This window comes from Miniopterus schreibersii (genome assembly GCF_964146895.1).
Source record: "Miniopterus schreibersii genome assembly, chromosome: 6".
Classification (NCBI taxonomy): domain Eukaryota; kingdom Metazoa; phylum Chordata; class Mammalia; order Chiroptera; family Miniopteridae; genus Miniopterus; species Miniopterus schreibersii.
Window position 1 is genome coordinate 59,804,562 of NC_138107.1, and position 12,451 is coordinate 59,817,012.

A 12,451-nucleotide genomic window follows, 5' to 3' on the forward strand; every position below is an offset into this window, starting at 1 on the left:
GCATATAACCCTTTATAGGTATATAACCCAGATATCACATTTTCATAGAAAGGCAAAGATATCATATAAACAAATTTGCAACTAAATTTATAAAGCAACACATTATATTAGATTCTGTCCATCCAAATAGATTTTTAAGCAAAGTTGGATTGCTTTTGTTGTGATTTGGCTTTAGGGCTACCCAGGCCTTGTTCTTCTCCTTTTGGGAAAGCTTTTGGAATCTCCTGGCAGAACTCTTGGGTTATGGACACTCAGGACAGAAATTTTGGATCACTTTAGTTTTTGATAATTTCCATTATTCTTTATGCCATAAATTTATGGTAACCAAATCCTGGAATAGTCCAAAGGTAAGAACATTCTCTGTTCTCTGTTTTGCTTCCAACGCTCTATTTGCTGGTGCTAAGCGTTTTGTGTCACATAAAGCAGCACATGGAAAGATGGCAGCAGTTTGCTTTGCAAGCAAGCCACCCTCTCTCTGGCGGGAAGATACACTGAAGTGTTCCCGTCACTCATACCAGATGAACCCCTCTTTCAATTTCTTCCCAGCTGTAATCTGAAGTGCATTTATTAGGTCAGGACTCTCAAGGTGCACAAGGAAAGATGCTAGAATCCTTTCAACATGTAAGGATGTTGGGTCACCTGACACAACCAGTTAAACCAGTAAGATCCCATAAAATGGTTATAGCTGGAGAAGTCTAATGATCAGAAAGGGCTTCAAGCTGATTTGGGGCAGAGCTTCCCAGTGATGAGCCCAACTCTGAACAGCATTGTGTCTTCTCTGCAGAGGAGTGGAACATTGATCAATTCTTTAATTGCCGCTTTGACTATTGGTGGGCAACAACTGTTCTCCTCTTTCACATTCAGATGTCCCTGTCAGGTTGGGAAAAATTTCTATTACGGTTCCGCTTTCCTAGTCATTCCTGTCTTGATCCTTCTGGTTGCTGGCTATGCTCTGAGGAGCCAAATGTGGACAATTTCCAGTGAGTACTGCTGCAGCTGTGTCCCTCCACACCGGAGGATCGGCCTCCTGGAGCGCAAGCTGGCTTGCCTTAGGCTCTTCAGCATCACTGGGAGGGCCCTCGTTGCTCCACTGGCGTGGCTGGCGGCGACCCTGATGACAGGCACCTACTATGAATGTGCAGCCAGCGAGTTTGTGTCTGTGGACCACTACCCAGTGTTTGACAACATCAGTGCCAGCAAACGGGAAGAGATCTTAGCTGGGTTTCCATGTTGCAAATCAGCTCCTTCTGACATGCTCCTGGTAAGAGATGAAGTAGCTCTTGCGCACAGATACCAGTCACAAGTAAGTTCTTGATTTTCGTTTCTTTTTTCTGTTATCTTCTCCTATATTAACTACAGTCACTGGAAACATTTCACATTCCTGCTGCTTCTTATATTGTCTGATTATAGAACACAAACTAGATGCCATTCATCAAAGTGATTTCTACTGAGCATCTACTTAAGTACAGTTAGGATATTGGGCTTTGGAATCACAGACCTGGGTTTATGTCTAGCTTTGCTGTTTGTTAACCTGCAAAATCTTAAGCAAGTTATGTAACTTATCCATGCTTCACTTTTCTCAGATGTAAAATGGGGATATTAATGGGATCTACCACATAGGGTTGGTGTGAGGAATAAATCAGCTAATATATCTGAAGTGCTCAGTACTGTGTCCAGAATCTATATCTACAAAAACAATGAATTTTAGATATTATTAAAATTATTACCATGTGACTAAATTTCATCTTGCTACATATATATATATTTTTTAATGTCTTTATTGATTTTAGAGAGAGAGGAAGAGAGAGGGAGAGAGAGATAGAAACATTAATGATGAGAGAGTCATTGATCGGCTGCCTCCTGCATGCCCCTGACTGGGGATCGATCCCGCCCACAACCCAAGTATGTGTTCTGACCGGGAATCAAACCTCGACCTCCTGGATCATAGGTCAATGCTCAACCGCTGAGCTACACCAGCCGGGCCTACATATATATTCTTAAATATGAATTCTTATAAATAAAATATCATCTAAAATTACAGGAAGCTTAAATATAATTTTTCAAAAACCTCCAATGATAGTTTTAAATTTAGTGTCCTTAGGCATGTTTGTGTGAAGAGTGGGATGAGGAAGGTAAGGGGAAAGCCTGAACCTAATGCACTCATTGTTAAATATAAAAAGTGTAAAAGTGCACTTCAGCAGAGAAAGAGGCATTGGCTTTCATCAGTTTCTCCAAGGGACTTAGGGAAAAAAACAAATTTTCAAACAACTGCAATACTGTAAAAAATATTATTTTTAAACTACTTATTGCAAAGACATTTTTGACCCATCACTTCCAGTTATTAATATTTAGAAGTGCTAATGATATTAGTTGAAAAGAATTACTATCAACACACAGAATACTGCAGTGTTGCATATAGCCCAGTTTAAGCAAAATTAGAAGTCCCTTTAAGATAGGCTTTGTCTCAACCTTTTTATACTAGCCCTGAAGCTCAGACAGAGGAGCTATGCGGATATAGGTGAAAAGTCAAATAATCAGTGGAGAAATTTTAACTTTAAAAAATGTTCTTGCTCAAGAAAAACTAAGATGTAATACAACAATGGTAACATTTCTTACGGTTAAAATAAAATGTCTTATCTAATGAGACACAGACTTCTGTGAAAAGATGGTTTTACAGTTCTGAGTGTCCTCAGCCAGTGGATTTTTTGATTTAGTGACAAAACTAATATTTATCGAGATGCTTATCACATGCTATGTATTTCATATCTTAACTCCAATCCTCATAATCTTAAAACACAGGTCTAATTTTACAGATGAGAAAGCAAAGATCAAAGAGTTTATGTAACTTTTATAAGTGCATAGAGCTAAAAAACGGCCAGTTGAGATAGTCGAAGATCATGTTGTTTCCTTTCACTAGGCAGCCTCCTGCAATTACCTTGAACATCTGTCTCATTTGAGAAATACACACTGTCTTTTGGTTGAACTATTCTGGGTTGACCACAGGATCAAATTCAAACCCCTTTTCTACCCATACCTCATTCTAAAATATCTTTATGACCTTATTGGAACTCTCCTCAACATCTTGCACCTGTTGAACTCCTCTTTAATAATTTAAGCCTGAGCATCACCTCCTCTGAGAAGTATTCTCTGATACTCGTCTCCTTTAAACAAGTTTATTTCTCTTCCATTGTGCTCCCTCAGCCCGTGTTTACACATATCAAAAGTTATTACATTTTACCCTATTTCTTGTCTTGCTCTTTTGTCTGTCTCTTTAGGCTTAGAGACTGTGCAAAGAATGAACCTTAATTTATTAAAGAATGTACCTTAATTTATTCACATCTGAGTCCCCACAACCAAGCACCATGCACAGCACATGGTGGAGGTCAGTCTGGGGCTCAGTAAATGATAGTTGATGAATTAATGGGCATCAGAGATGGCCTTTCCTCCACCATGCTAGCCTCTATTAAGTTTAATTGTGATGAGTATCCCTTTGTAGGTTTTAGCCTCCCCAGAGTGCAGCCATCCTGGTGTGCACACACTGGTAATTTCAGACCTGTTGGTAAATAACAAATGTGGAAGAGACCTTCACCTCCCAGACTGTGGCTGCCTACTGCTGGCTTCCCTAAGTGTGTCAAACTTGTGTCTCTCACTTGACGTTAACAACCACTGATAACTGAAAAGGAAAAGAATTATAAAGAAAAAAAAGGATTGCAAGAGTAGAAAACAGCCATTCACATCAATCTTTAATGGTGGAAATCAAATAGTTGCAAATAAAATCTAGTTCATTTTTCTTTCAAAGTATATTTCAAAAACAAGTCATAAAACTAGTCAGCAAATGACTCTTTGAAGGGAGAGGAAAATGAAAAGGGAAACAGTAAGGCGTTATACATTTAGGGACATCAGGGTCTGCTCACTGACTTCCCTCTTTGGTCATAAAAAATAAAAGGAAACAGCAACTCAGGAAGAAATATTGACGAATATTTTTGGCACATCATTGAAGATGCCTTAGGAGGCTACCATTATTATCTATCATATCATCATCTTCATCACTATCATTATCAAATACTTATTAAGCCCCCAGAGAATCAATGGGCCTATACCTGATGGTTGAAAAGTAAGGTTGAGCTAAAAGCAAAGAACATACTTTATGTACCTTTATGCAAGGGTAATGGGTGGGTTATAGCATCTGCTACTTCAAGGACAATACTTAGAATCCACTGCAAGTCAATTGATTGAAATCCTTTGTAATCCAAAAACCAAGTTGAAATGGTTGGGCCTCTACCTCCATCACAACCATATCCATACCAAATGATCAGCACCTTGTTAGTATGTCAAAAACTACAAAAACAGGTATCTTATCCACAGTTTGGTTCTGCTTTGTAGGAATCCCTCCTACCATGGCTGTTTCTTGAATGTTCGATGTATTGATGTTTTCTGTTTTCCTTTTAAATAATTGCATGAAGATGCTGGGCTGGATTTTGATCACCTTGGCAACCATCATTACCCTGGTATCCTGCTGTTTGGTGAGGTGCTGCTCTCCCCTCACCTCTCTGCAGCACTGCTACTGGACCAACCACCTCCGCAATGAGAGGGAGCTCTTCGAACAAGCTGCAGAGCAGCACTCACGCCTCCTCATCATGCAGCGCTTAAGGAAAATATTTGGCTTTGTTCCTGGAAGCGAAGATGTCAGACACGTCCGTATTCCTTCGTGTCAGGACTGGAAAGATATTTCAGCACCCAGTCTCCTCTGTATGAGTAATGATTTGCAAGGTCACTATAGCTTCCTTGGAAACCAGGTGGATGAGGCTAATGAGGAAAGCACATCAGGAGGTATTGAATTAAAACCTTGATTATGTAGCACCTTTTGCAACTCAGGTTGCCTAACACACTCTTTATTCTTATGATGGAGTTTCAATGTAATTTCTTTACCTTTTACTCTCTCTTGTAATATGTGTTTACGTAAGTCCATCCAAAATGCTACTTCCCAAATCAGTTTGTCTGATAATTGTGCCCATGTCTCTTTTTGAAATTTCATTGATGGTCTGGTAATGCCTATATTGGTCTTATTACAATATGGAATTTGGAGTCATATCAGCAGTTGAATCTTGGTTCTGTTATTTAGTAGTTGTGCAAAAACTAATATTTTTGAGTGCCATTTTGTTGTGTGCACGTAGCAGCTATCTCAGAGATGTGAGGATTAAATATGGTAATATAAGCAAAGTGCACAGCACAGTCCCTTTCATAAAATAAGTGCTAATAAATGTTACCTTCTCCCTTCCTCTTTGTATTTGGTGTCTTGTATCACAATTTTCCCTGTCTCTAATTTCTGGTTTTCTTTTTTTTCTATCTCTATGTGCAGAAGCTTTTCATTACTTTTTCCTCCAAGCTTACATATCTGACTTTTTGGAAACCAGGATAAAAAGCCCTTTCTAAACTGGTGACATGTAAGGGAGAAGCCCACTGAAGAAGGCTTTGAGTCATCCTGCCATAACCAGGGAAAGATAAGGCATTATTGTATCATTCTTAGTATCATAAATGTTATTTATAGCACCTCTGTACTGGGAGTATTTTTATAGCTATGACATATAAAGCTTCCACACTGTGCTCCACTACAGAGACATCATCTGTGCTTTTTCATTATCAACTTGCACCTCTGCACTCACAATTCATTTGGGAAAACAAGACTGTAACCTATGTTTGTATATTCATTATCTGGAACTCCAAAAAGGGAGACTTGCCTGACTTTTCTCTGCATGACTTTGCACTTTTAATATTTGAATTCTCTAATTTATCTTATTTCTCATATACGTAGTGCTCTGTGCCTGGTTTTTGCCATGTTCACTGAAGCAACATGTTCATTGGCCAAAATAAGCAAAATGAGGGGTTTTATTTATTTTTTTAAACCAGAACAATGACTGTTTACTGGGCAACCAAATGCCAATGGCCAAGCTGACTTTCAAGATTCACTTTCAAGGAGACCTGACAACTTGACTATCCAAAAATCAATTACTTGCTAATTTAATTTTACACAATCATGGAAGAGTCTATTTTGTGTAAAATTATGGGCCCCTCAAACTTAAGAGAAACAAATAGAAAATAAATTTTAAAGAAACTATTTTTTTTTTAACCAATGAGATATGCATCGTGTAGCATTTTGCTGGGATAGGAGACCTGTCCCTTCCTCCCCACTACTTACTGGGCAACTCAGTTAGTCTTTCTGAGATTTAATTTTTCCATCTATGAAATAGGGATAATGAGACCTTACCTACCGGGTGGCAAGGAAATGAGCAGATAAATTCTTGAGGTCCCTTCTAAATGTAATAAAACTTTTATGTTTATGTTTATGTTTATATGTATGCAGGTCAATATGTGTACAATCTTCTGGAATGGTAGTAGGCCCAGGTTGTTTCTACTGGAAGAAAATTTGATTCTGAGCTTTCTCTAAAGGCATTTGCTGGCATTCCACTTTTGAAAGAATGTTAAGGTACTTATCTTTTACAAGTGGCCAACGAAAGTTATTCTACTTTGTCACCTAACTCTATGTGTACAGTACTTATGTGACATTACAAGAGGGATCTTAAAAAAATAAAAGTAGTATGTAAGGTAACTAGGGTCCTTGTTTGGCTCTGGTATAAATGAGCCATGTAAATATAGGTCATGTCCATTTTGTTCTCTACTGGTCCCCTCCAGCTCTGAAATCCTATGGCTCCTTTTATCTGAAAGATTTTGAAATTCCTCTATATTGAGACACACTAGTTAAATCAACACATCATGCTCAGAACTATTAGTTTTCAGGGAATATACCACTGTAAATACTCTTCAGTAAGATTTTCAGTTAACAGCAAAACCAAAGTGTTTTGAAGTATGAAGTTTAAGTATTATATTATCAGAAAGAAGATGAGTTGTTTATATACTTACACCAGGAAACTTTCTTTCCACTAGATTCTGGAAGCCCTTTCTACAGGCAACTCTTTCAGAATATAAAATATAGAATGTATATTTGAACCACTTAAAAATGATCTTCCATTATAGCTTTGAAGCAATGAATTATCAGTATTCTTTGGCTCCTCCACATGGCTTCATAGGGTTTTATACCATCTGTGAACATTAAAGGATGGTACACAGTCTTGAGATGTCATTGTATATATCTGTTTTAAATTAATTAATTACATTCTCTAGCAGACTCACAGACACAGAGATCAGGCTTATGGTTACCCTGCAAGGGTTGGGGGGGGGGGCGCTGAGTAAAAAAGGTGAAGGGATTAAGTATTACAAATTGGTAGTCACAGGGATATAAAGTTTAACATAGGGAATAGAGTCAATAATATTGTAATAACTATGTATGGTGCCAGGTGGATACTGGAAATATCAGAGGGACCACCCTGTAAAGTATCTTATTGTCTAACCCCTATGCTGTACACCTGAAACACAAAATAATATTGAATGTAAACTGTAATTGAAAAATAAAAAATAAATTCAGTCTTTTGTCCAGAGTATTTTGTTCTACAGCCAGTTAGACAAATTTTTTTTTCCATTAAAAACATTGTACTTCTTCCTTTTCATGCATATGGATTTATGTAATTTTAAAACATATAACTAAAATCATTTAAGTACTAATACTACCTTATATTTTGCTATCAAATGCTGTTGACTACTACATCAAATGCTGTAGGTTGGCACACATACACACTTGCTCATTTCTTAACCTCAACTTTGTCAGTTCCCCATCCCCCCACCACAATTTATGTTATCTCCTTTCAGGAGACAAAACCACTGCAGTGTTTAGATATGTTTTATTCAGTTTTCTTTGTTTTTGAATTGCAGAATTATACTCATCATCTTCTTTGTCTCTTTTCTCTGTTCTCAATCTCCAACTCTATTTTAAAAATTCTAATGCATTATTGTAATAAGAAACAACAAAGTGATTTTACAAATGTTTTCTTATACTCTCTTTTTTAGCACAAAGGGAAATCACACTTACCTTAAAACTTTGAAATATCATGGCCAAAGAAAGCCTTCCAACTGCAAGACTAGGTAGCTATTTGTTACCTCAAAATGTAAAGTATAGAGATATAGTTTTAGCTTCTAAATAAGTCTATCAAAATTTAGCTCTGGTCATGAAAGAACAGGCTGTCCTCGGAGCAGACAGCTACACAACTGGCTCCTTGAGCTATGAAGCACGAATCTATAACTGTGACACCTGGACCAAAGAACAATAGATAGTACTTCCAGAGAGACAAACTCCATTCGTCTTGACTTGAACTACTTTTCTGTACTAACCACCAAGTACAACTAACCTTCTCTAATCTCAGTACACCCAAGCTTTCGTGGGACATTTCACTTGAGTTTCACTATTGTGTCCTCTGCTGTCCCCTAATGGTCCAGATAGGTGACTGCACCCACCTGTAGTGGTGGCGGTAGTAGTAGTTGTCGTAAATATAACATGGTGTTTACTGATTTACCAGTTAATTTAAACAAATGATCCTATTTACTGCTTATAACAAACTGGTAAGCAGAGTCACGTATTATAAAATGAATTTCTGAAATGATATAATATACAGAATATGAAGGAATTTTGTGTAAAGCCCTATACAAATGAAATGCTTTCCTATTGATATATTTCATTAGGTAACTGTTGAATCAGAATCCAGGACTAACTGACCCCAATAAAATAAGTTCCTCCATTTTATTGAGTTAACTGAGATACAGAGAAGTCAGGCAATTTGCCAAAGGTCACATACCTATAAGTGATGGAGCCAGAATCCTGTCACCATAGTCTGATGTCCAACCAGGAGGCAGATTATAAAACTTCCAGGGCCCTGTAGGTGTTAGGAGGATTCTCCTACTCCCGTCAGCGCACAACGAAAACATCCTGGGCTTCAACAACAAGATGCCGTATCGGATGAGTTCCTCTTTTTCCACTTCCACTATACCTGCACGTATAAGGGCTCACCTTCAAGGCACTGCGCTTCTTAGCAAAGTGACTTTTCCATGCTCACTGAGGCCTAACTTTGGATCTGAGCCACCCAACAGGCAGTAGCACTCATTCTATTAGCCACAGACTACAAACTGGACCGGGAAGCTCGGGTTTCTCTTCCTCATGCAGGGAGGGCCAGACCACCACTATAATCCGTCCATTTGTTTTCAATAGGCCGTAGTTAATGATCAAAATGAGTGTCAGGAAGTCACACTCTCTCATCGTTCATTGGGTCTTATACAAGTCAATCTCTCTGGGACTTTATCCCTTACAAGGGATAAAGGGGAGGGTGATTAAATTGTGGGAGTGGGTGATTAAACTAGTTCGAGTCATGGACCCCCTTGAAGAGCCATTCTGGGGAAAGCTATTTTGAGGAAATATCCAGAAAAATTGTGTACACACACACAGACACAGGCTCACATACCTCAGAGTTTGCATACTGTGGTAGATTAAATAATGGCTTCTCCAAAGATGTTCATGTCTCAATCCCTGGAACTTGTGATTGTTACTTTATAACTTATATGGCAAAAGAGACATTGCAGATGTGAAGTTAAGGATCTTAAGATGGGGATATTATCCTGGACAATCCTGGTGGGACCAATATAATCACGAGTCCTTTTAAGAGGGTTGCAGGAGGAATCAATGTCAGAGAGAAGGCAAACTGACAACAGAAGAGGAGTGTCAAGGACTGTGAGAGTGATGCCTGAGAAATTAGCCAGTGCTGTCTGTGAAGATGGAGGGGGTCATGAGCTAAATCAAAGAAATGAATTCTCCCCTGCAGCCTCCAGAAGGTACACAGCCCTGCTGATACCTTGACTTAAGCCCAGTGAGACCTGTATCTGACCTGTGTCAGGACAGGAAGAAATACAGGATGTCCCCCCAAAACGTATACACACTTTAATACTGATAGCTCAGTTTTGAAAATGAAATGTACTTTAATAAACACTGCCTTTATAATTATTCAAAGTGTGTGTATACATTTTTGAGGGACACTCTACATATAGTTTTTACAGAACTGTGAGATAATAAGTTTGCATTGTTTTAAGTCACTAAATTTGTGGTACTTTGTCAGAATGGCAATAGGAAATGAATACACATACCAGCACATCTCAGGAGTCTATGAACCCACAAGCCTGTCATGAATGACACCCCGTGGATTAAGACCTCTTCAATGTAATATCTGGGACAAGCATTCTATGATTCTACATGCACTGATGCTCTACCCTAGGCAGAACTGCTGCTCCTGGAAAAATAAATAAATCTATAATATTAAAAACCACAATGCCTTCTAATATTTTAAGGTGGTCTAAAGTGCAGAGAGAACAGCTGAATATATATTTTATGTTTTCATAGATGTTTCAGCCTAAACTACAAATAAAAATATTTTAATGTATTTTTCTTCTGTAGTTGCCAACTAGTGACATCAACAGAACTATATATATTATAAACTATTTCATAATGTGGACATATTCCATTGGAAATGTGAGAAAACAAATGCCAAAGGGGGAAAAAACTGATCTGGATCTATGTAGTGCTTTATTGGTAATATAAATTTCATAAATCAAGAGTAATCGGCTTTTTGTTTATAAGTTTTTATCTGCCAGCCTTTCACTTTGAGATAATTCTAATTGAGAAAACTGCTTTACCCCAGTAATGATTTAATAGATCCTATGAGATCTATATTTTGTGGGGGCGATAAAGCCCAAAGCAAAAATCACCCAAGTATTTACTGGCAAAGCTATAGTAAAATTTAGTGCGCAATTCAGTAGTGCCCGCCTTCAAGGCGTTCTGCGTTTTGACTCATTCTTGGAATTTTCTAGGACCCGCCTGCGTGGGCCCGTTTCTTCCCTTCCCTGTGCTCTCAGACCCACTTCCCTGAGCTCACCAAACCCAGGATATTCCCACCAGAGGTGCCACCCAGGGTGGTGGCAGGTCCTTTGCTCAGCACACCAGTAATGCTGGCAGCCAATGTGGGCCTCCAAGCAGGTTGCGTGCCTCTGACCAGGCCATACTTTCAGGCTTTGTGCCCCTTACATATATTTACACTTAGTAGCTAAAATAATGTAGCCAGATTGTCACCCTTCCAGCTAAACCCTCAACGACCCTAGGTGACCTGCAACCCCCACTCGCACCCCCAACCAGTTCCCGGTGCACCAGCCACACAGGTTTCCAAAATACCAAGCGGGCTCTCAGCTTAGGAACTTTGCATCGTCTACTCTGCCCAGGAGCTCTTTGCCCGATAACAAATCCTTAATTTCTCTGGACTGAGGATATCCAGGAAAACAAGCACCTTATATTTGCAAAGTTACTTCGTGCATTTCAGTAGAGTCTCGTCATCTTCAGAAGATGTACGAGTGAAGGTGGTGAGACTGATCCAATTCTGGACAGGAGCCAGATGAGCGGCCTCATTCTCACGCTTGTTTTCCTGAAAGTTTAAAAAAAATGTCCCAGTCAACCTTTAAGACATATAATCAGTACCAAAGCGTGCCTGAGTATGTTTGTGCTAATGTCTTCCTGTGCTTTAAGTAAGCCACACTTCCCAGCGCAAGAGGAAGGTGCCTCCTGGCCCACGGACAGGACCATTTTGGAATGATGGAAGGAAACCTGGGCCTCACCGCTGGGGGCCTTCTTCATAACAACTGTTTGCCCACCACACAGGTGAGACCAGCTTTAATACTGAAAACAAAACAAAGGAAAATACGAAAAAGTGTGGAAAATCCCCTAATGTTGGAGTATTTTCTTATTTCCTGCTTTTTTTTTTGACAACATAAACATATCCCTTTATTATAAATATAAATAGTTCTTTAATATTCTTCTCATAAAAGTAGCATGTTTATTTAGCCACTTGCTTATTAGCTTTTGCCATTACGGTTCTTTGAAAGTTTTCTTCATAACTAATGTAATGAACTTAGAGATGACAGGTGTATATATTTTAAGTATACCTCTCCCAAGTCAAAGGCTCTGAACAATTTTCGGAGTATTGATGCTTTTACACCGCTTATCAAAACTGTTGCTGAAATCCACACCTCTTCACCCATTCACAGAAATACGCAATCACAGACAGCTTCAAATCCACGTCCAGCCCGCCTCACTTTACAAATCTAAAAGTGAGGCCTCGGGATCTGAATGGCGAGCCCAGATCTCCGGCCTCGCCGTCGCTTTCTCCCCGGTCCACTCCGGCTCAGGAGCTGGGCGGACGTTCCGGGACCCGAGGGACCCACAGGCTCCACGCAGCGCGGGGCCCCTCGCCCAGCTCCCGCGGGACGCCAAGGGCCGCGGAGGTTGGAGAAGAGTAGAAATCACCTGGGCGCCGCCACGAGCCCCCGCTTTTAATGGGCCCACCAGGCAACCGGGTAGCAAACCGAAAAACCGGCAACCACGGAGTTCACGAGCTCGCCCCCAGGGAGCCTCCGCGAGCGACTCCGTCGGGCTCCCGAACCTGAGGCCGCCCTTCAGCCCTGACGCATCGAGCGC

General features: G+C 39.7%; 1 protein-coding gene and 1 long non-coding RNA gene across 4 annotated transcripts; one reads left to right on the top strand and one right to left on the bottom strand.

Annotated features, from left to right (window-relative positions):
- Positions 1-693: 693 nt before the first annotated feature.
- Positions 694-4,850, top strand: CALHM4 (calcium homeostasis modulator family member 4; the record flags this gene model as incomplete). The annotated part of the gene is made up of 2 exons (XM_081141304.1): positions 694-1,303; positions 4,464-4,850. Exons 1-2 carry the CDS (start codon positions 746-748, stop codon positions 4,848-4,850), a joined length of 945 nt encoding a protein of 314 aa, XP_080997430.1. The 5' UTR covers positions 694-745.
- LOC308559073 lies at positions 3,726-12,370 on the bottom strand. 3 transcript variants are annotated; one of them, XR_013999097.1, is made up of 5 exons: positions 12,281-12,370; positions 11,268-11,402; positions 8,742-8,872; positions 6,919-7,098; positions 3,726-4,806 (listed from the first exon to the last, which is right to left on the bottom strand). It is a non-coding gene; the product is annotated as an uncharacterized lncRNA (long non-coding RNA). The 3 variants fall into 3 exon arrangements; XR_013999098.1 differs by lacking the exon at positions 12,281-12,370 and adding an exon at positions 11,920-12,009; XR_013999099.1 differs by lacking the exons at positions 6,919-7,098; positions 12,281-12,370 and adding an exon at positions 11,920-12,009 and having other exon boundaries at positions 4,719-4,806.
- Positions 12,371-12,451: the final 81 nt, after the last annotated feature.